Source organism: Narcine bancroftii, chromosome 6, assembly GCF_036971445.1.
Source record: "Narcine bancroftii isolate sNarBan1 chromosome 6, sNarBan1.hap1, whole genome shotgun sequence".
NCBI lineage: Eukaryota > Metazoa > Chordata > Chondrichthyes > Torpediniformes > Narcinidae > Narcine > Narcine bancroftii.
In genome coordinates, this window is record NC_091474.1 from 206240867 (window position 1) to 206265832 (window position 24966).

General features: G+C 38.8%; 1 protein-coding gene across 10 annotated transcripts in view; it reads left to right on the forward strand.

Moving 5' to 3' along the window:
* The window catches only part of eya4 (EYA transcriptional coactivator and phosphatase 4), a 475725-nt gene that overhangs the window by 353043 nt on the left and 97716 nt on the right, over positions 1 to 24966 (forward strand). For all 10 annotated transcript variants that reach the window (XM_069887302.1, XM_069887300.1, XM_069887303.1 and 7 more), the window contains 2 exons: positions 3829 to 4009; positions 10669 to 10805. In XM_069887302.1, the coding sequence (XP_069743403.1) occupies positions 3829 to 4009; positions 10669 to 10805 (318 nt within the window). The remainder of the gene's footprint in view (positions 1 to 3828; positions 4010 to 10668; positions 10806 to 24966) is intronic.

Consider the following 24966-nt stretch of genomic DNA (forward strand, 5'->3'; position numbering starts at 1 on the left):
TATAAAATAGAAATGCTGGGTTTAGCAGGACATAGAAACAGAAAGGTCATTGATCGAAACTGTTCATTCTGTTTCTCTTCTTGGAATTGAGTTCCCTGAGCCTAGTATGGCAAAAAAATTCTTTCCCATGGAGCAATAAAGGGATGTGTCAGCGAACTAGAAGTGAGTGAAAGCATTTTAAAGGGACATATTTCCCAGGATGTTTTCATTCCTGCTGGTAGACCAGACCTGCAAGATGTAAAGGGCATCCGAAAGCAAGCAATTTGGCTTTAGGAGAAGAAAAGGCCTTCACTTTTTTACAGCTGGAATTATCCCACTGCTCCACATCTCCAAGCACCACCTCCTTGGTTGATTCAGGAGTAGTTTGTCTTTGATGTAGGAAGGACGGAAATAGAAAGTGAAAAGCAAAACAATAAAGATGCTGTAAATCTGAAGCGACCCTGGCCCGATGAGTATCTCCAGCATCTTTTGTTTCTGTTTGAGAAATAAGAGCAGGTCTCTGCCATTCTGAATGCCATCTACATTCATTCTGTGGGACAAGGGTCAAATGACGGTGATGGTTCAGGTGCAAGGATGGGAACCTAACATGAGGACATCCTCTCCAATTTTTCATGACTTCCTACCCAAATATTCCCTTTAGGCCATGGCAGTGTACAGGTCCAGATATGTTAGACTAAAATACGGAAGGTCAGCAAGTTGGGCAGTGTTCATGAGGAGAGAGAGAGAGACAGTGTTTTGAAGTTTTGAATCAAGAACCTTTCATCAAAAATGAAAGTGTGGGTTAAGATGCAGAGAGGGGAAAGGGTGGAGTGAACAGGGGGGATGTCCATGATAGGAGGCAGACCAAAGTTGTCAAGGTCACAATTATTTTAAAAAGCAGCTGATGGAAGTGGAGTATAATCTGAACAAGTATGAGGTGTTGCACTTTGGCAAGTCAAGTATCAGGGGAAAGTATACAGTTAATGGCAAAACTCTTAAAAACATTGATGTGCAGAGGGACCTGGGGGTTCAGATTCATAGATCCTTGAATATGTCCATACAAGTAGATAGGATGGTAAAAAAAGTGCATGACATGACATGCTAGCCTTCATAGTCAGGACATCAGTCAAGACTAGGTAAATCATGTTGCAGGTAATATAAAACTTGGGTTTGGTCACATTTGGACTATTTTGTGCAATTGTGATCACCAAATTGCAGGAAGGATGAGAAGGCTTTGGAATGGATCCAGAAGAGATTTACCAGGATGTTTCAAGGATTTGCAATTATGAGCTATGATGGGAGGTTGTACATTCTTGAGTTGCTTTTTCTGGACCAATGAGACTGAGGGGAGACCTGATATAATGAGTGGCATAGATAGACAGTGCAAATATTTTTCCTAAAATAAAAATGTCATATACTGTTGAAACTGAGGTGGGAGGAAAGTTTAAAGGAGATCTGCAGGTCAGATCTTTGCACAGAGAGTGGAGCGTGGAACAGGCATCCAGGAGCAGATATGATTGTGCCATTTAAGAGGATTCCGGATAGACCCACGAATATGAAGGGAATAGAGGGATAAACATCATGCAAGCAGAAGTGTTTTAGTTTAACTTGAGCATCATGTTTAGAACAGAACTCATGGACCAAATGATCTGCTCTTGTGCTTTTCTGTTTGATGTTCTATGAAAAGTAAACAAACAAATTGGAAAAGGAAAATAGAGTGGAAAGATAGAGGAAGAAAACAGACATTAACGGAAATCAGTGCTAACTCACAGCAGGATCAATGACCCAAAATGGAAGTTGAATTGATGTTCCTGTTGTTTCCATTAGTTGTCATGGAATCCTTATAATAATGTAGGATGCTGGAGAGAGACTGGTCGGAGTAAGAATGGAACATAAAATTAAAGTGACAAGTTACTGGTGGTTCAGTATTGTCCTTGAGAACTGAACAGCAATGTTCTGCAAAACTGTCACTCAATCTGTGTTTGGTTTCTCCATTGAAAAGGACATGACATTGTGAGCTTCGAATACAGTACACTATATTGGAAGAAGTGCACTTGAATTGCTGCCTCACCTGGAAAGTGATGTGAAAAATGAAAGGGCAGGTGAAAGCACTGATACTTCTCCCATGGTTGCTTGTGGAAGAGGAATGGCTGGAAGAGCAGACCAAGTGTCATGGAAGGAATGGCCTTCAGAAGCCTGAAAGGATCTGGTAGTGGAATCCTTGGAGGTGGTATAAATTATGGAGAATGAGCAACTGAATATGGAGGCTAGAAGGGTGGATAGTGAGGGCCACGAAACCCCGTGTTTATTCTGACCAGGAAGAGAGGTGGTGAGGGCAGAAGTGCAGGATTCAGAGCAGATATGCCTGAGTCTACTGCTGCACTGAGGACACCATTACATTTAATAATTCAGGGAGCCTTTCTGCTTTGCCTTTCTCCCTCTCTCTCCTTTGATGTGGCTGTATATTTCTGTTTCAAACTTCCTTTTTTTGTTTCCAGTGACTGATTTTTTTTTTCAAAGTAGTTGTTATTTTTATAATTTGGTCTCTACAGGTATTATTTCTATAATCTTGATTTCCCTTGTATCCCCCCACTCCCCACCCTCTATGCAACTTCACAGGCTTGTCTGCTGACCCTCCAGTTATGCTGAAGGGTGCTCGACATGAAACATCCACAGCTTCAGTCCCCACAGATGCTACCAATCTGCTTCCACTGTTCTTTTCCCCTGACCATCACTTACACCTTCCTTCTTCCAGCTCACCACCCATTATCCTTCCTTCCTTCTATCCGAGAGCATCTTTCTCAGCTCTCCGTCTCCTTCCACTCTTAGCTCCTTTCTTTTCTTCCCCTTCACAGTAGTATTCACCTATCACCTGTAAACCTGTAAGCCCTTCCCCTTTTCCCTTCCCTCCCTCCTCACCTTATTTTGGCATTTTCTTGATCTTTGACATCCCTAAGAAGTGTTCAGTCCTGACATGCCAACTGCCTATGACTTTCCATGGATGAGTTCTTCCACACTTTTGTGCACTGTTGCATTTTTTCAGCATCTGAATACTTCTTGTTTTATCCAGCATTCTGCTTTTTTCTTGGGGCGGGGGGGGGGGGATGTTTCCAGAATCTACTGTGTTTTGCTCAGTACGCTTAAGATCTCTCACTTTTTCTCACACATTAAATAAGATAATATTTAGTAAAAAGGAATGCAGAATCTCCATTATCTATATACTCATGTTGAGGTAAAGTAGGTTTATAATATTGGCAGAGGGTTCCACAGTGCTGCAGTGGTTGACAAAGAAAACTCATCCCCTTGTTAATTTTTGCTATATCCAATTCTCTGCAAATTCAATTTGATTCACTGGAGGCTGGATGATATGCCCAGGGCCACTCTAGTCAAGGAACATGCCTATGGAATACCACTGGCTGATGAAAGATCTGCCCTTATAATTTTACTGAGGGGTAATGCCACAAATATTTTTGTCATTTTCTAACTGTTCAAATGACCATTTTCATGGGTCACAGACAGTTTAACCATTAAGTCAATCAGAAAATACTTGCATATGCATTTCCAGTAAGAAAACAAGAATGCAAAGCCTCTCCAACATCAGTCTGCCCAGCAGAAGGTCATTGAAGTCAAATGTTGATGACTGCCTCTCAAGCCTCTCTTCCTCCATGCATATATGTCCAAAATGTGACCTCAATTAACTCAGGGCATATCTTTTAATTAACATATTTATTGCCCAAGTTTGACTCTATTGTACTCATTATGTTTCATTTATGATCAGGCTTTTAAATGGCATGATTGAACAAAGTAAGATACAAGTCAAATTACTTAAACCTAATTGTTTTTATGCAGGATTATCCTGGCTACACTGCATTTGGCCAAAACCAGTATGCACAGTATTATCCGTCTGCAACATATGGCACATATATGACCTCAAATGATACCGTTGATGGTACCTCTTCAACATCAACAACATACCAGCTACAAGATCCTCCCAATATCCCTGGTCAACCAGCCACAGATCTTCCTGGAGGTAAGAGACTTAGTTTCTTTTTGTAATGTAGTCAATCTTTCAAGAACACCAGAAAATCTATAATCATCAAGCTTTTAACAAAGAATAAAGTGCCTTTTTTTTAATTAGTTCAATAACAGATTGGATTTTTGATTACAACTGTCTTTAAACTATTTTTCACACTGAAAAGTGCTGGAAACGTACTTTTAATCCATATTTCACCACTTTAACATCTAAACAACCAGACTCAGATGAATTAAATTCTCTGACAATTCATGGATTTGTTTTTGCTGCTGTCAGGACTTTCTACATTTGTCCAGGTTCCAAGGTACAGCTTTGAAAGTGTTGATTGGGGGTTAGGAAGAAAACAGAAAATCCAGCAGCTCCGTTTACACTTGTCAAAACAAACCCTTTATTGCTGACTACCGCACTTGCTTCTCCAAAGCAGAAACATGTATTTATGTAGTTAGTCTGACAAAAGGAAAGCTAAGTGCCTCAGATTTGGATATTTTGTTATATGAGTTCCAGTTGGTACATTAAAGCATAACAGACCCACAGACATGCACATGTACTGATGGCAATTGGGTTGCGTGGGTGTAACACAGCATATTGTCTTTGGTCCAAGTGGAGAGCAAAGCACAGAGGACAATAACCAATGTTGTTGATAGATTTGTATGGTTCAGCATTTTATTATATGGTGTGTGATGTTGAGGTTTAGCCATAAAGTGAATACAGCCAGCCTGAGTTAAACAGAAGCAGGTTTCCTATTTAGTAAATAACATAAACACAGTAAATTGACTGAAACACAGTAAAAATTGTAAGAGACAAAGAGAATGATATTTTTATTTCTGAGTTTCCAGTGAAGACATTTCAATTGTTAATTATTTTTTTGCATTAATTTTATGGTAAAGAAAAGGATGATCTTCAATGTGCTATTCGTTTCCATAGTGTATTGAAAATGAAGCTGGTACTTTCGATTAATGTCAGTGTGAAAACAGCATTCTCTGTATTATTCCAGAGTTTGACTGCTTTGATTGAACACATTTGAACTCTGATATCAAAGCTTTCTCAAAAAAGTAGAACATTCTTGAATCTAAAGTCTATTTTTTTTTCAGTTTTCTTTGGCAAGCATACAGATTTTTGATTAAGGAAGCTTATCATTCTTCTTCAATCACAGACATTTTCTTTTTCCATTCCAAAGAGTTAGACTGTTTTTCATTATTGAGACATAACAATAAGTGCTTTAAAACCTGTTCTGTTTCCTGTTAACATTTTTCTGTAACACCCTTCAGTTGCACTCACTGAACATGGGATAATTATGTGGGATCCCTGGTCTGTGCGGTCATTAGTTGATTTCCCTACTCTAAATATATATGCAATAGGAGCAACTATTGGACCACAAAACATAAAAAAGAAATGCACAATAGAAATGCAAAATTTTTTCAAGTAATTTAGTTCTTAGGTCTTGCAATTTTTCCTAAAAAATTTTGTGTTCATTTTTCATTTACATTATTAGTAATTTTAATATTTACTCAGGATTATTTTTGTTCTTAGCAGTACATGAAGATCCTCAGAACATGTCATCCATTTTAGTGCAGATTGCAAGGTATTCAGATGTACAGCTTTATTAGAAATGTAAATAATATGGGTTTTGACCACAGCTGGAGTACCCAGTACAAACTGTTTAGGGGTATAGGTTAATTAGGTGAAAATTGGGTGGCACGGTCTTGTGGGCCCAAATGGCCTGTTACCATGCTGTATGTCTAATTTCTTTTTTAATTTACAGTCTGGTCACCACAACTCAAAGTATGGTTGCTCTGGAGAGAGTGCTGAAGAGATTTACAAAGTTGCTGCCAGAACTTGAAAATTGTAGCTATGAGGATAATTAGGGTTTTTTTGGAGGCCAATGAGGGAGTTCACTGAGATCCATAAAGTTATAAGCAGCCTAGACAGAGTGACACAGAAGGACCGAAGTGCTTCAGCAAAGTGGTCAAAAAAACCCCAAGGCAGAGATTTTAATATAATTGTTAAACAAATGAGAAGGGAGATGACAAAAATATTCCCACCCAGAGGGCAGAAGGCATCTGGAATTCATTCCCTGTGAGAGTGATAGAAGCAGAAAGCTTCCTTACATTTAAGCTGTATTTGGATGTTTACTTGAAAAGCCATAGTGGAGAGGGCTGTAGGTCTGGTACTGGAATACCTCATGGAATGTGACTGAGGAGCACTTTAACTGGTACAACCTCACAAAGCTCCAAGAATCTGTGGTCTGGGTTTTTATTGTGACTAAAGTCCAGTTAACAGAGATGGAAGAGCATCACTGGCTGAACTTTTGGAGGTGACCACATTCTTCACAATCTCTTCATTGTTTTCTCTGGATGTCCCCAGGGTTAATAATTTGGTTTTAGAGAGATATCAAGTGTTGAGAGCATTCACCATTGAATGGCAAATCCTCTCCAGGTGAAAACTTCAGTATCTGAGCCTTGGGCACGGGCATTAGCTGGAGCATGGTTGAGGTGGGTGGATTGAGGTGGAGCAGATTCCCTCGAGATTCTACAGATACTTCACAGCTGCAATGAGGCTCTCAAGTCGCAGAATACATAAGCTAAAAAAAAAGTTTTGGAGAAAGTTGGTGGAGATAGTGAATGGAGTATTGAGGTACTTTTTTGATTGGTGCAGGAGTTGATCTTCTTCCAACAAAGTCCATAAATAGAAGTAATACCTTAAGTTTTCTCCAAGAAGATTGTACAGCAGTGCCACATGCCACATGTAACAAGTCACCATTCCTCAAAGTGCTGTTTGTTGCCTGTTACAAATTTACTGCTAATTCATGCAGTCCTTGTGTTGCTTACCATGCATGCCATACATTCAAGCTGCAACTTACAACCACAACCCTTGACAAACTAACATCCTTAAAGAGCTTCACACATCATATCACTTTAACAGAACTTGGCTGCTTAATTTACTTTCACACACTGGCATGCAAGGAATCTGCTCTCAAAACATCCCCCTCTCATCAGTAATTTTGCATAAAGGCAGGACAGGCTTTCTCACAACAGGAGAGAGCAGCCCCACCTGATTAAGAAACCTTGCAATTAAAACGAGCCTTGTTATTAGAGTTGAAATTATAGAAGGGTAGAGAGGAGGCAAAATGGAGATTTGTTTATTATTTTATTTATAAATTTTAAACCACAGTAATAGTTACATTACATTCAATTCCAGAAATTATTTCAAAAAATTATACATGTGGCATATGTAATCGCACTCCACCATCCTACCTTCCTACCTCCCCACCCCCCAACCCCTAGAAAACAAGGAAAAGAAAAAAAAAACAGAAGATGCCAAGAAAATATAACATTTATCCATAAAGTCTTTATTGGAGATTACCAAGAAGTGAGGTCTTCAGAGAGCCTATTAAATATGCAAACCAAAATTTTGTAAATATGGGCTCCATATTTTCCAAAAAACATGATATTTATCATGCAGATTGTAAGTAATCTTCTCTAATGGTACAACTATGAAATTCTGCATGCCATCTTTACATATCTAAATCTATTTCTGACTTCCATGATATAGCTACACATTTCCTCGAAACTGCAAAAGCAATGAGCACAAATTCAATTTGATACATATTTCATTTTAATTTTGGTCTTATAACCTTAATATTACTCAATAAAAATAACATTGGAGCCTATGGGAATTTGGCCCCCGTAATTCATTCCAGAAAATTACCTATCCCTAACCAAGATTGTCTAACTTTAGGGCATTGCCAAGTTGAGTGAAAAAAGTTCCAATCTCAGAACTACAAAAGCATAAATCTGATATGGCAGGATTTAATCTATTTAAATTTTGTGGAGTCAAATATAATCAATGTAGAAAATTATAATGCACCAACCTATATCCTACATTCATAATTTTAGTCATATTATTCTTACATAACACTATCCAATCCTTTTCATTTACTTGTGACTCTAAGTCTACTTCCTATCTTAATTTTGGTTTATGGACCCCAATTTTGGGTGCTTTCATTTGAAGTAAATTATATATTACTGTAACAAATCAGTAGTTCTAATCTATGTTGATAAGGAAACATCAAACTAGGACCTATTTTGCCAGATAAAAAAGCTTTAACTTGATAATAGCAGAATAAATTATTGTTAGGTGCATTAAATTTTTCCCTCATTTGTTTGAATATTATAATTTCCCATTCTCAAAGCAATCTTCAATCTTCTTAATACCCATCCATCTCCAAATCATCAAAAGTTGGTTATCCAGTGAAAATGGATTAAGCCTATTTTGACATAGAGGCATTTTCCTAGATATTGAATCTTTCATACCAATTTCATTATCAATATTATTCCACAACTCAATCAAATGTTTCAAAATAGGTGATTCCCTTCTTCCAAGTAACAATTTAGAATTCCATTTATAAATAAAATCCTGTGGATTCATATCCCCTATTGCATTAAATTCTATTAAAACCCAAGCTGGAATATTATTTAAACTAAACAATACATTTATAAATCTCAATTGAGCTGCTTTAGAATAATTCTTAAAATGAGGAAGTCATAAACCCCATAATTCATATTTCCAAGTCAATTTTTCCAAAGAAACCCTTGGCATTTTATCTTTCTATAAAAATATCCTAACCACCATATTTAAATCCTTAAAATTTTTTGAAGGAATTGGAATAGGGACTGACTGAAAAAGATATTGAATTCTATGAAAAACATTCATTTTAACACAATTTACTCTGCCAACTAAAGTAATAGGTAAATTATTCCACTTCTTTAAATCTGCAACAATTCTATTAAGCAAAGGTAAATAGTTTAATTTATTTAATTTTTTAAAAAATAATTATCAGTTCTAATACCTAAATATTTAATACCTACATCTGGTCACCTGAGTTTAGTAAGCATTTTACAATCTGTATAATCACCCACAGCTCAAGCCATAATCTCACTTTTTTTGCAGTTAACTTTATATCCAGAAATGACCCCATATTCTTCCAATCTAACCTGTAGTTTGGACAAAGGATTTATAGGATCAGTTAAATGAACAAAAACAGTATCATCAAACAAATTAATTTTATATTCTTCCTGGTTTACCTTAATTCCTTTAATCTTAAAATCTTGTCTAATGAGTTCAGCTAAAGGTTCAATTGCTAAAATAAACAAAGCCAGAGACAAAAGACAACCATGTCGACTTGATCTGGTTAATGGAAAAGAAGCACATATTTGTCCATTAGTAATCATTCTTACTAAAAGATTTTTATATAAAGTTTTAATCCAATTTATAAATGTAGAACCAATACCAAACTTCTCAAAAACATTTTTTTTAAATTCAATTCTAATCTATCAAAAGCTTTTTCTGCATCCAAAGTTACTGCTATACAACGATCCCCTCTTTTTTGAATTAAATGAATTAAACTAATTAATCTTGCAATATTATCAGCTGAATATAGGTTTTTTTTTAATAAATCCTGTTTGATCCATATGAATTATGGAGATTTATCCTTAGTTTTGCACGAGTGTCATTCCATTCCTTTTTCTCATTATCCAGTTCTTCACTGGGCATAAACATCTCATTGGTAGAACCACAAGTTCATGTTTGGATTTTTTTTTGTTTAAATGCATAATGAAGATTTCAAGTGAACATGAAGCAGAAATTTGATGCAAGAATATTGATGAAGAACCAGCCAAGGTTACTGAAAATGTGGAGCTGGAGAGATGATATTCCAGAATAAATAACCAATAGAATCCCCCATTTTAGTGGACAAATGTCATTTGATGTGCTTCTCCTTACCACCGCCTGCCCATCATTAGGCTGCATGCCTTCTCAGTACTCTCCTCCATTAGAGATATGACTGTAATTCCTTAGTGGCACCATCTAACCCCATTTCTTCCAGTAAATAGGCCTCTATGCATGCCCTTACAATGACTCATACTAGACCATTGCCACCATGGGAAGTCTTAGCATGGGAATCCACCAAATATGGCCAATATTATTCAATCTCTTATACAATTGCCCATAAAAAATAATGAAGGGGATCTCTTGAGTTCACTTCTGAGATCACAAAAAGTTTTGGTTTAAAATCTCATCCCAAGGACTGCATCTTCAACAGTACAATTGTTCCCTGAGTCATTTTCCCATGTGTCAGCCTAAATGTCTGGAGTGGGACTGAAGCCACTGTTTTGTATTGGGAGATGAGATTGCTGCCAAGTAAGTTCTTGCAGTTCCACTGACATCTGCATGACTTACAAGATCATGCCAGAAGTCCCCTGTTTTGCAGGTCCAACTCATCCCAGCTCTTGTATGGGGCCCATTTTGTTTTCAAAGGAATATTGTTGATGGTGAATTCACTCCAGTTGTCTTCTGGATTTTTAAATAGTCCATACAAATATAACATGAATAAAAACATTAAGCTCCACATCACAAAACTTTAATAGTTCTGGCTTTGGCAACGGTTAAATAAATTGCCTAACTGTTTGTTTTTATGTGGCTGGTGTATTTTCTTTGTACATAATTATTCAGCTGCAGCACTGCTGTCAAATTGAATCCAGTTCAATCATCAGAAATCACTTTGTTCCAGCAACAGTGTGAACTTGTGGTTGACACTCATTCCTCGCATGGAGAAAAACTCAAGGTGATGGTTGCAATCTGAATGGTTGCTTTTACAGGGGAGTTTGACACAGTGCAGAGAACATCAACACCAATCAAAGACCTGGATGAGCGAACGTGTAGGAGTTCGGGGTCAAAGTCACGGGGAAGGGGAAGGAAGAATAATCCATCACCACCTCCTGACAACGACTTGGAGGTATGCCTTGACTTTAATTGATGAACATTTAAGATTGCACATTCTTTAGTAGAAAGGTTGGATGGAAGACATCATAATATTAATGCAGAACTACAAGTGAGTGTTCTTCCCAAAAACCTGGTTCATAAGAAATGTTTTCAACCGTGATAAATGTTAACATCCTGTAGGAGGATTTTATTCCACAGTACATGAAAATTACAGCAGTTATCCCAGCAAGCAGAGTTTTTAGAAAGCTTATTATATTCCTTTGTTTTCTGGAGAGGAAAGAATCAAAATAAGATTATAAGAAGAGTAAAAAGCAGCAAAATTAAAAATACTTAAAATGGTGCAATTGACAACTATAATTTCCAATATGTTTATTGGTGTAATTCTTGTCCATAAACTACATAAACATTTATTTTACACAATATAGATCAGAGTTTTAGCATAGACATTGCATTCTAAGATTCGATGAGATTTCATTCTGGTTTCAATTGTGCGTTGTTACAATCTACACAAGGCACAATAAAAACAAATGGATCAGAAAATCTATTATTTTGCATTGATTTGGATGTATTTTTCCCATATTTTCCTTCAAACTTTATAATGAATTTACCCTCACCTCTCTCTGCCCATCCTTCATCACCACAATCCATCCTCAAAAGATGATCAAATACTAAATGACTATTTTCAGAGTTTAATGAGCCATAAAAATCAGAGATTTTTGGTTGTATTCCTAGATTAAATTGCATCATCCGCTGTCAATTAAAGAATGGAACTAAATGGTTGACTACAGCATGCATGAATAATGAGTTGAAAATCTGCTTCTACAGAACTCAGTTAGAAAGCAGGTTGTGCGTGTTGATAAAATTGGACTTCACACCAAGCACTGAATGAACAGCCCAACCATGCTCAGTGGAGTGTTGGATTTTATTCATAGCTTGTGGAGACCATGTTTGTGCAAGATTCTTATGTCAAATTGTAATCTTAGCTAGAAATAATGTCTTGGAGACTGGCAAAAGATTAGATGGGGTTGAGGGTTCCTGAAACCTGTAATTGTGGGAAACGTGGCTTAAATGGGAAAGACAATGAGGGTGGAGTGATTTTTGACTGGTCATTGGGAAAAAAAATGAGCCAGTTAAAATTGTACACTGTGTTACATTTAAATCATTCTCTGAAATAAACCATTGAAGCCTGACTTCAGCATGATAATAGAGTATCTCACCTTCAAGATTGGAACACAGAGTGCTGTAAATTCTGTGGCATGTTTGGGCAGTTCTGCAATATTTCTCCTAAATATACTTATATCCCTGCTGTTCTTCCATCTATTCCAAGAATAGTGTAATTTCCCCCATAATATCAACAAAAGAATATGTGATAAAGAATAAAATTAGGTGAACTTCTTAAATCTCAATTCATCTTAGCAATCTATTAATAAGTAGAACTTATTGCACCAACATATTGGTGCAAATTTTAAGAAAAAAATTTTAATAGGTGAAATTATAAGGCCAATCAGTCCTCTCGTCTTATAAATTGCTGTAGCTTAAAATTAGAAAGTAAAATATTGTTGCTTAGAAATTAAATGATTGTGGTCCCACTAGGAATGATGCAGGACCCTTTACAGATACAATTCTGGTGTAAAATACTCAAACACAGTACAACTGTCTTTTTGGCCAATATAGCAATATTTTTGCAAGGAAGCAAAAAAGGTGGTGCGCATCACCAGCCTACTGAACCTAAGATCGTTGTAATGTAATTTTTTTACGTAAGTGAGTGGCTGTCCAGGACTGAATCAACAGCATCAATGGTGTTTCAGGGCCAGTGAATGAACTCAATATCCAGAATCTAGAGCAAGTGTGGACAAATGTATTTGGTTGAGGGCCACAAACAGGAAAATAAAAGGAGTGACTGGCCAAACAATATTAAGCCCAGCAGTTTTCAACCAGTTACGCTGCAAGAAAAATGGTGTTTTTAGACGAGAAAACCGTTGTGCCATTGAAAATTCATCTGCTGTCAAAAATAACTATGCAACACTACTGAACAGTTTACCTGTTGACATTACAGTCATTTATTGATGGGTTCACATATTACAGCAAGCAATTCTGTATCTGCTGCTCTTAAATTTAATTTAAATGAACAAAGTAAAATTCTTTAAAACTCTCATTTGAAAATCAGTGCAAAATTAAAAGTGGGTGCAAAATAAGAACAGGACAAAATATCCAGAAAGGGACAATGCTGTCTCCAACATTTCTCCGCAACTCTCAGTAAATCCACTTCAGGGCCCAAGTGTCCACCTTAATGATTATGATGCAATGTTTAAATTTGTAGATGGACTATTAAAGTTAACAGATGACTTGCAAATCAAACAAACACACTTCCCCTTGACTTCTGTGAAATGGTATTCATTTTCCCACTATGTATGAAATTTTTGGCACTCCCTGCCATTTTCCGTCTTCATATCCACCATGTTTAATCAACTGGGGTAAATGTATTTTTTTAACTGAGGTAAATATTTTTATCGATGAGTAACATTTTATCAGTTGGTCTAGTAGTTGTTCAAAATGGCAACAACGCATTTTTTTAAAATGTTGACATTCAGCGTGGTAATAAGTCATTTCAGCCCATGAGTCCATGCTGTTCAATTTACACCCCATTAACCTACATCCCAAGTATATTTTGAAGGGTGGGAGGAAGCCAGAGCCCCTGGAGAAAAACCATGCAGCCATGGCGAGAAAGTACAAACTTCTTGCAGACAGCGCGGGATTCGAACCCCATCTGGTCCTGATCACTGGCTCTGTAAAAGTGTTGCGCTAACTGCTACGCTAACTGTGCCTCCCTATATTGTTGAAACTAAAAAGTGCAATGTACATGCAGTGAAATTTATTGTTAGAGACTATGTTCTAACAGACCTAATTTTTCATTTTATTTTTATAATTCACCCTGGGCCAATTAAAAATGGGCAATGGGCCACAGTTGGCCCAGGGGCCATAGCACCCCTGAACTAGAGCCAACAAAGAGCAAGTGATAAAGTGCACAAGCTGAACCTGTACATGCTGGTGTTCAAGTGAAATTTAAGGAAGGGAAGAATCTGCCTTGACCATTCATTTATTTTCTAACTATCTGTTATTTTACACAATATTAAAGCACAGCATAATTTTCTTTCTCAATTCAAACAACATGAGCATTGTGCAGGAATAAATGAATATGCAGGTGAGAGGCCTTTGGCAATAAATAACAACAGATGTCCAAATGGAAGTCTCAAAATTACACAAACACAATTGCGACAATAAGATCCTAAGACCATAAGATATAGGAGCAGAAGTAAGCTATTTGGCCTGTTGAGCCTGCTCCACCATTCCATCATAAGCTGATCCATTCCCTCTCTCAGCCCCACTCCCTGATAGCTATCAATCTCTGCCTTAAATGCACCTAACGACTGGTCTCCATAGCCGCCCATGGTAGAAAATTCCAGAAGTTCACCACTCTCTGGCTAAAGAAATTCTTTCATATCTCTGTTTTAAATGGGTGCCCTTCAATCCCAAAGTTCTGCCCTCTTGTCTTTGACTTCCCTATCATGGGAAACCACTTTGCCACATCTACTCTGTCCAGGCCTTCGAACATTTGAAATGTTTCTATGAAGTCCCCCCTCATTCTTCTGAACTACCATATTAACATGGACCTACTGTTTAAAAATTTCATATAGTGTGGATTGATTTTTTTTAAAGTACATTTGGACATTTGTAACAAGAGAGTACAGGAACTCAAAGCCCATTTTGAGTATATGATGGCAGACATCACAAAGTGCAGTGCTTGTCTCATGCAGGATTAAATGGTGCTGGATTAAATGGATATAAAACAAACAGTGGGAAAGGTGGATATGGATGAGGGGGAGAAAGTGAAACTGGCAGATGGGGAGCAATTATGAGTGAGAACTTAGCGGCAATACAAGAATGATATGGAGAGAGAAATGGAAAGAAAACAAGCTACCAAATTATATGGCAAGGGATTCAATTTTCCCAACCAGACCCTACAGAATATATCTTAGTGAGTGGTGGAAAGAATTGTTCTGAATTCCCCTTTCATCCTGCAAGGCTCTCATTCAAATAACAATGCAAATTAAAAAGTGGGTGCAAAATAAGAACAGGACAAAATATCTAGAAAGGGACAATGTTGTTCCCAACTCCTTTCTCTTAACATACTCTTTTCCTGTCTCTGTTAATTTGGACCTAACAGTGCTAGAAGGGAGTGTGGTGTAAAGTTGATGGAATGTTGTGTGACTGCAATATTTAAGCTCCTTCAGTATCAGAATCAGATTTTAGTGTCATTAACATATGTCATGGAATTCATTGTTTCACAGCAGTATTACAGGTGTAAAATTGATTTTTTTTTAAATTTTAAATAAATAAATCAGGGCAAAAGAAAAGTGAGGTAGTGTCTGTGGTTCATTGTCCGTTCATAAATCTGATGGCAGAGGGGAAGAAGCTGATTAGTAGTAGCGTTGGGTGTACATGAGGCTTTGTTTATTCACTCTCGGGATATGGATGTCACCAGCAGGTCACCCAGCATCTAACGGCTTTCTGTGATTAGTGTATTAACTGAGGATCCTGCTCTGGGAGCAATTGTGAGTCAACTACCCAAACAAGTGACTGGGTCTAGAGTCACATGGGTTAGTGTGGATGACAGACTTCCTTCCTTCAAGGGTGCTAATGACACCAATAGAATCTTACAGCAATCCAGTGGTTTACTGGCTACCTGATGCTGTCCTACTTTTCCCACTGTATATAATCACTTGAATTTAAATTTGGTGTCTGTTAATCAGTGGTCCAGGCCTCAGTTTATTAGTTCTGTAGCTTAACCAGTGTGTACCACACTTGGAGTATTGTGTGTGCAATTCTGGTCACCCTGTTATTGTTAGAGACTATGCTCTAATGGGCCATATTCCATTTTATTTTTAAAATTCAATCTGGGCAATACACAAATGTGCTGGAGGAACTCAGCAGGCCGCACAATATCCACAGCATGTAAAAGGTAACCAAAGTTTTGGTCCTGTCAAAGTGCCCATGCGCAAAACATTGGTTACTCTTTACTTCCTATGGATGCCATGTCACTTGCTGAGTTTCTCCAGCACATTTGTGCTTTGCATTTGACCCTTGCATCTGCAGAATTTCTTGTGTAACTGAAAGGTTATGGAGGCTTTGGAAAGGGTGGAGAAGAATTTTACCAGGATCCTGTCCGGATTACCGGGTATGAGCTATGGGGAGAAGTTGGACAAACTTGGGTTGTTCTCTCTGGAGCACAGAGGATGAGGCAAAATCTGACAAAAGTTTATATAACTATAAAAGGCAGAGTCAGATAGTCAGAACCTTACCAAAGGACATGCAATTAAGATGAGGGGTGGGGCATGGAAATTTAAAGAAAATGTGTAGTGCGAGTGTTTTACATACAGAGAATGGTGTGTGCCTGAACAGGTTGTCAGGGATAGTGGTAGAAGTAGATGCCATTGTAATGTTAAAGTTAGATACATGAATATGTAGGAAATAAAGGTATAATATACAAACACCGCAGTTTTAATTTAATTGGGGCTTCATGTACAGCAGAGGCATTTTGGACAAGTGTCTAATCCTGTGCTGAATTCTAGATACCTTCTCTTCAAAACTGGATTCACTGGAGAGGGCAGGGAATTGATGTTCATTGTTTGTACTAGTGCTCAGTGTCAATTGGGGGGAACATAGATAGAATAGTACTGCACAATACAGGCTTCGGCCCTCAATGTTGTGCCGACCTATATATTCCTTCCTAAAAAAAGTACTGAACCCTCCCAACTTCGCAACCCTCTATTTTTATTTCATCCATCTGTCTGTCTAAGTGTCTTTTAAATGCCCCCATTGTTCTCTATTTTTCTTTCATCCATCTGTCTGTCTAAGTGTTAAATGCCCCCATTGTTTCAGCTTCCACCACCATTCCTGGCAAGGCATTCCAGGCACCCACAACTTTATGTATACAAAACTTACCCCTGATGTCTCCCCTACATAACCTTCCCTTAACTTTCTACATACATCCTCTGGTGTTTGCTGATCCTGCCCTGGGAAACAGGTGCTGTCTGCCCAACCTAACTATGCCTCTCATAATCTTGTAGACCTCTATCAAGTTTCCTTTCAACCTCTTCACTCCAAAGAGAAAAGTCCCAGTTCTGCTAACCTTGCCTCATAAGACTTGTTTCCCAATCCAGGCAAAATCCTGGTAAATCTCCTCTGCACTCTCTCCATAGCTTCTACATCCTTCCTATAATGAGGTGACCAGAACTGAGCACGATACTCTAAGTGTTGTCTTACCAAAGACTTTTGGAGTTGCAACATGACCTCTCTGCACCTGAATTCAATCCTCCATTAATGACTCCCAGCATTACATAGGCCTTCTTAACTATCATATCAACCTGTGCGGCAACCTTGAGGGATGTATGGATTTGCACCCCAAGGACCCTCTGTTCATCCACATTCTAAGTAACCGACCATTAACCCTGTATTCAGCCTTCTGGTTTGACCTTCCAAAATGCAGCACTTCACACTTATCCAGATTAAAATCCATCTGCCACTTTTCTGCCCAACTCTGCATCCTGTCTGTATCCTCTTGAAACCTTCAACAACCTTCAGCTCTGTCCACAACTCCTCCAACCTTTGTGTCATCCACAAACTTACTGACCCATCCTTCCTCCTCTTCATCCAGATCATTTATAAAAATCACAAAGAGCAGGGGTCCAAGAACAAATCCCTGCAGTACTCTAGGCAGAATACTTTCCTTCCACTACTATTCTCTGCTTTCTTCCTTCAAGCCCATTTTTTATACACACAGCCAAGGTTCCATTCATGACTTTCTGGATGAGTCTCTCATGGGGGACTTTGTCAAATGTCTTGCTAAAATACATGTAGACCACATCTACTGCCCTGCCCTCATCAATTTATTTTGTTACCTCCTCAAAAAAAACTCAATTAGACTTATGAGGCATGACCTTCCTTTCACACTGCTTATCTACTCCTCGGTGTCCCAAGGGCTACTTGGGAGCCTATAGACTACACCCAGCACAGTGATAGATCCCTTCCTATTTCTGATTTCCACCCACACTGACTCAGTGGACACTCCCTCTGCAGCGTCCTCCCTTTCTACAGCCGTGATACTATCTCTGACCAATAATGATACTTCCCCCACCCCCTTTTCTACCTCCCATCCTATTCTTTTTATAACACCTAAACCCATGTACCTGCATCAGCCAATCTTGCTCTTTCTCCAGCCAAGTTTCAGTAACGGCCACATCATTGTAATTTCACGAATTGCACACAATGACTTGAAGTGTGGTGTGAGCTTGCAACTGGAATACAGGGCCAGTCAGGTATACAATGGGACAGCTAGCGCTCTTCACAGCCCATGGTCTGGAGTTGAAACCACAAAATGATAGAGAAGAATGGAGGTAATGATATTGGTGAGCAAACCTGAATCAGTAGTGAATCCAGGAATTTGACGGCCATAATGACTGTCATTGTTAAGATGAAGAAATTAAATGCCTCACTAGGGGAGCTGTGGGGAAAGAAGCAGACAGGGAGACCACGGACAGTAGTGCTGGAACAGCCATTGGCAGCAAGAGCTGCTGATAGGCTTTCACTATACCAATACATGGGCTATTGCTTGAGTGAGGAGGTAATCTCAATGGAGGGTGGAAGAGACTCGACAGAACTCAATGTTTAAGGTAGGAGAATAGACATGATGGGATGAAGGTGTAGAATAACAGCTTGAACAAATGTAGGAACCAGAAACAAAAATAGATGTTTTCAGATAACATTTTGAAAATAAAAAGTTACTTTTTAAGTACCTCAGTAACATACCCAATATCCAGATTGCTGCCTTGTCATTGGACACAATGTTCTCCTATATGAAATGGATGTAAAGCAGGGTAGGCTAACTCTTTCATGGAAGTTTGAAAGAACACTTCCTTCCACTGCACACTCTGTCACAGCACTACCTGCACATGCCATGCATCTTTCAAAAACTTCACTGACAACCTTGATTTCCCTTCAATAAACTTCCTATAGGAGTTTGCAATGCACAGTAAAATGGAACAGACTGACTCGTATATAAATTTTAGTCAATGTACCAAATGCTACAAGGCCAAAATTCATTCTGTTTAAATTCAAGTTTCAAATGTTCTGTTTGATTTGTTTGTACTTTTTACTTGTCCCAGCTTGATCAAATAACAGAACCTTAAATAATGAATTCAGAAATAAAGGGTGTGTAAGACACTGTGGTGTTTGGGCATTTCAAAGTGCTTCATAAATACGCTTACCACTGTCATCAATACCTTTGTTATCCGAAAAGAGCCTGCCTGCTTTAAAGCCTGTTCATACTGAGCTTAATATCACTGTAAGTTTGGATTATCAGATATTTTCAGGGGAACTATACCTACGGCTCCTAGAACGCTTCCACCAGCGTTGTCTCCGCTCCATCCTCAACATCCATTGGAGCGCTTACACCCCTAACGTCGAAGTACTCGAGATGGCAGAGGTCGACAGCATCGAGTCCACGCTGCTGAAGATCCAGCTGCGCTGGATGGGTCACGTCTCCAGAATGGAGGACCATCGCCTTCCCAAGATCCTGTTATATGGCGAGCTCTCCACTGGCCACCGTGACAGAGGTGCACCAAAGAAAAGGTACAAGGACTGCCTAAAGAAATCTCTTGGTGCCTGCCACATTGACCACCGCCAGTGGGCTGATAACGCCTCAAACCGTGCATCTTGGCGCCTCACAGTTTGGCGGGCAGCAACCTCCTTTGAAGAAGACCGCAGAGCCCACCTCACGAACAAAAGGCAAAGGAGGAAAAACCCAACACCCAACCCCAACCAACCAATTTTCCCTTGCAACCGCTGCAATCGTGTCTGCCTGTCCCGCATCGGACTTGTCAGCCACAAACGAGCCTGCAGCTGACGTGGACTTTTTACCCCCTCCATAAATCTTCGTCCGCGAAGCCAAGCCAAAGAAGAAGTCAATTTAAGAAGTGAACAAAGAAACAAACGTTTATTACCGTGGCAATCTTGCAACAAAATGGCTGATTATTCAAAAAAAATTATATTAAGGGATATGATTAAAAACAGTTGTTTTCTAGTATAATGGTCCCCCCCCCCCCCCCCTTTCACTCTTTCTTGGTGTATTATTGTTACAAAGCTTTGAATTTTACCTGTTCATTGCATTACTCCAAACGTTGCCTTTGCATTTCAATGCTAAGAACGTGAGTTTCAGTTTAACATGTGCCATAAGGCACATAAATTTCAAATTATTTCTCTGCATAGAAAGAAATTAAATATTAACTTCAAAGACATGAACAGATGCAGTCATAACAAAGATTATTTTATTTTATTTTATTTAACACATCATTAAGATAATCAAATGCTGTAATTTAAATGGAATGGGACTGATTTACTCTGACCTTTGATCAAATATTTTCAAGGAACCTAGACCTCTCATTTAAATGTTCACTGTAAGCTTGGATTGTCATATACTTTCATAGAGCCTGTTGTTGATTTAAAGAAGTGAAGTGAGCAAAGCAACAAATTACGATCACAATGTCAATTTTGCAGCATAGTGGATTATTAGACAAGAGATAACATGCTTAGGAAATATGACAATCTCATCCACAATCACTGGAGATTTTACATCATGTCTCAGGCAAGTACAATCATTTGCAAATAAAGAGTTCTCCTGTTTTGCAGGGCCAGTCCCCTTCCCCCTCCCTCCCGAAACCTGATCACCTCAGATTGCATGATTTCCCCTGCAGCAATAATAGTGAATTTGCAGCCAGTGGGGTAATCAGTAAAGCTGCTACCTCTCCAAGGTTTTTGTTTCTCTGCCACCATTGACTTGAAAAGTATTAGTTGCCTCACTAGCATGCAACTCAGCAGTCAATTACTTGCTGCCATTTCCCTATGTCTCTCCCTTTTTCCCCTCTGTCTCCTTTCACAGAACCAAAAACTACCCCGTCTCCCCTATCAATTCTCATCTTTCTGCTGTTCCCTTCCCATTCTTCCCTTTTCAACAGTCTTTTAATATAGGCCTGCCTATATTAAACTCATACCTTCAGGGAAAGCTCAGGCCTGAAACGTCACTAATATATCTTTACCTCCTCTAGACACGGTGAGACTTGCTGAACTCCTCGAGCATTTCTATGTTTTTACACCCTTCAGAATAGAAGTCTGGGATATTTAAATATATTATTTGAGCTTAGAGTTTCGCTGCCTTTACTTAAATTTACTTTTCAACCTACAGATAGAAGTCTGCCACAGTTAGGCCATTCCATATTTCAGTAACCCAGGCAGCTGCCTTTTAGTTCCATAGAGAAAAAAAACAGGCTCACACACAAACGTTCTCCCTGTCACTTTCTTCTTTCTTTGACTTGGCTTCGCGGTCGAAGATTTATGGAGGGGGTAAAAGTCCACGTCAGCTCCAGGCTCGTTTGTGGCTGACAAGTCCGATGCGGGACAGGCAGACACGGTTGCAGCGGTTGCAGGGGAAAATTGGTTGGTTGGGGTTGGGTGTTGGGTTTCTCCTCCTTTGCCTTTTGTCAGTGAGGTGGGCTCTGCGGTCTTCTTCAAAGGAGGTTGCTGCCCGCCAAACTGTGAGGCGCCAAGATGCACGGTTTGAGGCGATATCAGCCCACTGGCGGTGGTCAATGTGGCAGGCACCAAGAGATTTCTTTAGGCAGTCCTTGTACCTTTTCTTTGGTGCACCTCTGTCACGGTGGCCAGTGGAGAGCTCACCATATAACAAGTCACTAATAAAGCCAGAAAAGACATGCCAGAATGAGGTTGTCATATGTTCTACCTGCTGATTTGTTTCCCAAGAGCATTCACCTGATTTCTGGTAGGAGCATTCAACCATTATAACCAGGTTTGAGTGGTAATGGGAGTTTGAGGCAGGGATGGGAAGGAAGAATGAATCTCTTTATATAATTTTCAAGAAATTATCATTAGGGAGAGCTTTACTTTAGCACCCCATCTATTTGAATTATTCTTTGGGTAATCATGCTTGATAAAATAACATCATGCTTGTCAGTGGAGTTCACTTTTAAAGGTTAGAGCATATAGCAATCTCTGGAAAATGCATTCAAAGCAGAATTTAGGGTGCAATTTTACAGTGAATTTATTTTCTCTAACATTTCTGATTCATACATAACAAGGTCTCCATATTACACTGGACAATGAGGAATTTTCTTCCTGAACACTTTTTGGTGTATTTTATGGATTTTGGGCTGCTGATCACAAAAGATAGCTTTAAATTTTTCCTATCACGTACCATTTTTTAGATTATAACCCTTTTTTAATTTCCTGTCATAATTTAGTACTGTATATAGCCCACAAAGCAAGTTGTTTTGGTCAGTCCAAACATGTCTGGGCCTGGACTCAATGCAGGTGTTATGTAATTGTTGTCATAGACCTGGGCTTGCTTATTCAGGATAGATGCAGACAGGCTAAAAAAGCAGCTCAAATATCAGATGCCGTGCATTACATTGCTATAGATTTAATGCATGCTGACATACATATTCTTCAGGAAACACCACAGTGAGTGTGCTTAACAATAGCATTTATTGTCATTAGGAAGGTTCAATAAAACAGGAATGTCTTGTTAATGTTGCAACAGGTGCAATACATTCAGTTTCATTTTCGGCGAGAATACCCTTAAGGCTCAAAGACGCAGTATGACTGCACTTATTAAAAAAGCCTATAAGTTCTACCTCAGTTGTAAAATTGGTGACCAAAACAAACGCTCACATTTGTTGTGCAACATGTGTCAGCATCATTATGTGATTCAACAGGCTAAATTTAATAAAAGTGAATTCAGTGTCTCTCCCAACTTCCTACATGATACAGCAAATCTGGAATTACCATTGTGTTCAGCTTGAAGTTGTCTATGATATTTTTTTTCAGGAAGCAAACCTTTCGGAAAAAAATTTGTTGTCCAGTGCAATTGAAGGTCATTCAGTTTTAGGACTCAGACTAAACATTCATATAGATCACAGTGCAACTGTGAAAAAGCATTGTACTTATTGTTTATTCATTCAGAAGATTTAGATGTCATTCTTTGTACATCCCTGGTTCCTCACTGAATTTCAAGTGAAATGACAAAGAGAGTCTGCAGATGCTGGAACTCGAAGATAAGTGCAGAGAATTTTTAGAGCATGAATGGGCAGCAAGTACAGAGAGAGAGAGAGAAAATGTTAGTACTGCAGGACGATGGCCATTTCTTTCTGGCTTTATGCTCCCTGTAGTGAGTGGCTTGCCAGGTAATCTGAGAGGGCAGTTAAGAATCAACCATCTTCGTGGCCCTAAAGGAAAAGGCCAGATTTTCTTTTCTAAAGACCATTAATCAACCACATGAGTTTTTCTTACAATCCATTAGTTTCATGGTCACAATTATTGAAACTGACTTTTTTTTCACAGATTTATTTAATTACCTGGAAATAAAAGTCCCCTGCTGCTGTGGTGGGATTTGAACTCATGCGCCAGAATCAATTTTTTTTCAGAGCTCTCAACCACCTTGATCTGTGAGCTCTCCATTAGTCTGGCAGGATAATTAACAGTGAAGGCCAGGATATCTGATCAGTGTGACCGATGACTGGTTACCTGAAGCTCTTTTACCGGCAGCTGAAGAAAAGAGAAGATTCAACAGGGAAATCAAAATATACTACCAAAATAATCTAAAGCAGCAGCCTGGGAAGAAACCTTTTAAAGATACATTGGAAGAGAATTCAGTTTATAATTAATCGGTAAAAGGGACAAAGAAAATAACACAGAGTGAAACACAAAAGTATGGAGACACAGTCATTGTAGTGAAAACATAGAAATGCTCCTATGGACTCTGCGAGAACTGCTCGTCCTTCCAGAATTTCTGTATTTTCAAAAGGAGATGAAGCGAAGTTAGGTCAGAAAGTAAGCTGTGATAAGGGCAACACAGTGAAAAGATCCGGCAAAAGGAATATAGAATAGAATGTGAGAAAATTTACAATTGTTCATTTTGTCAATAAAGACCCATCTTATCTAACTAGTGAGAGATTGGAGAGCTCTGAGATTTAGAGTCATCTGTGTGTCCTGGAAGATTGTTCACCAAAGGCAAGCAAGCAAATAGTGCAAGTCTTCTGAAATTTAAAATCTAATTATGATTGCTAACTTTGGCACAGACTGGTAGGGCCAAAGGGCCTGATTCTGTGGTGTTCTGTTCTCTTCTTTCTTTGGCTTGGCTTCGCGGACGAAGATTTATGGAGGGGGTAAAATGTTCTGTTCTATGATCCTACAGAATGACATTGTATGCACAGTGAGGGAATTGAATATGAAAGTTGGAAGCTAACCCTTCACTTAGAAAGGGCTTTGGTGAAACCACATCCAGAGTACTATGAACAGCACTGGTCTCCTTAGTTATCGTAGTAAGTTAATGAGATTGAGACAACTCAGAAACATTTTAGTAGATGAATGGCTGGAATCAAGTTGCCTCATGAGGAAAGTTAATCAGGGCAAGGCGTATATCCACTGGAGCTTAGATGTGTCTAATTAGAGGATCTGAATAGAACATAAAAGATTAACAGGGTGGATCTAGGACTACAACTAAACTTTACAAATAACAGGTTTCCCATTTAAGGTAGAGATTGGGCTTTTATTCTCTCTGAGCTATGTGAATCATGGGAATGCTCTTCCTCTGAGAGCAGTCAGTGGAAACAATGTTGCTGTGTCTTTAAAGCAGAAGTAGGTAGTCACGTGATAAGCAATGAAGTGAAAGATTACTCCAGACAGATAGCAATGCGAAGCTGAGGTTAGAGACAGTCGGCCAAGATTCTTTTAAATGGCGGATCAGGCTCAAGGAGTCAAGTGGCTGTTCCTGCTCCTAATGCACATGTTCAGCATAGCATGGGATCTGCCGTTAACCCCAAAGCCCAAGTTCTGGTTATTGTATTGAACGGAGTGAAGAGCTCTGCATTTTCATCACATGCTAGCCTTGCAAACCTTTTCACAGACCATTAATTTCACAGAATTCAGAAACTGGGAGTGATGAAGAATCATAGGGATTTGGGTGTTCCTCCTCAAAAATCAATTTTTTTAAATGGTCCACAGAAACAGAATGTAATCAGGAAGAGTGATGGAATGTGGGCCTTTAT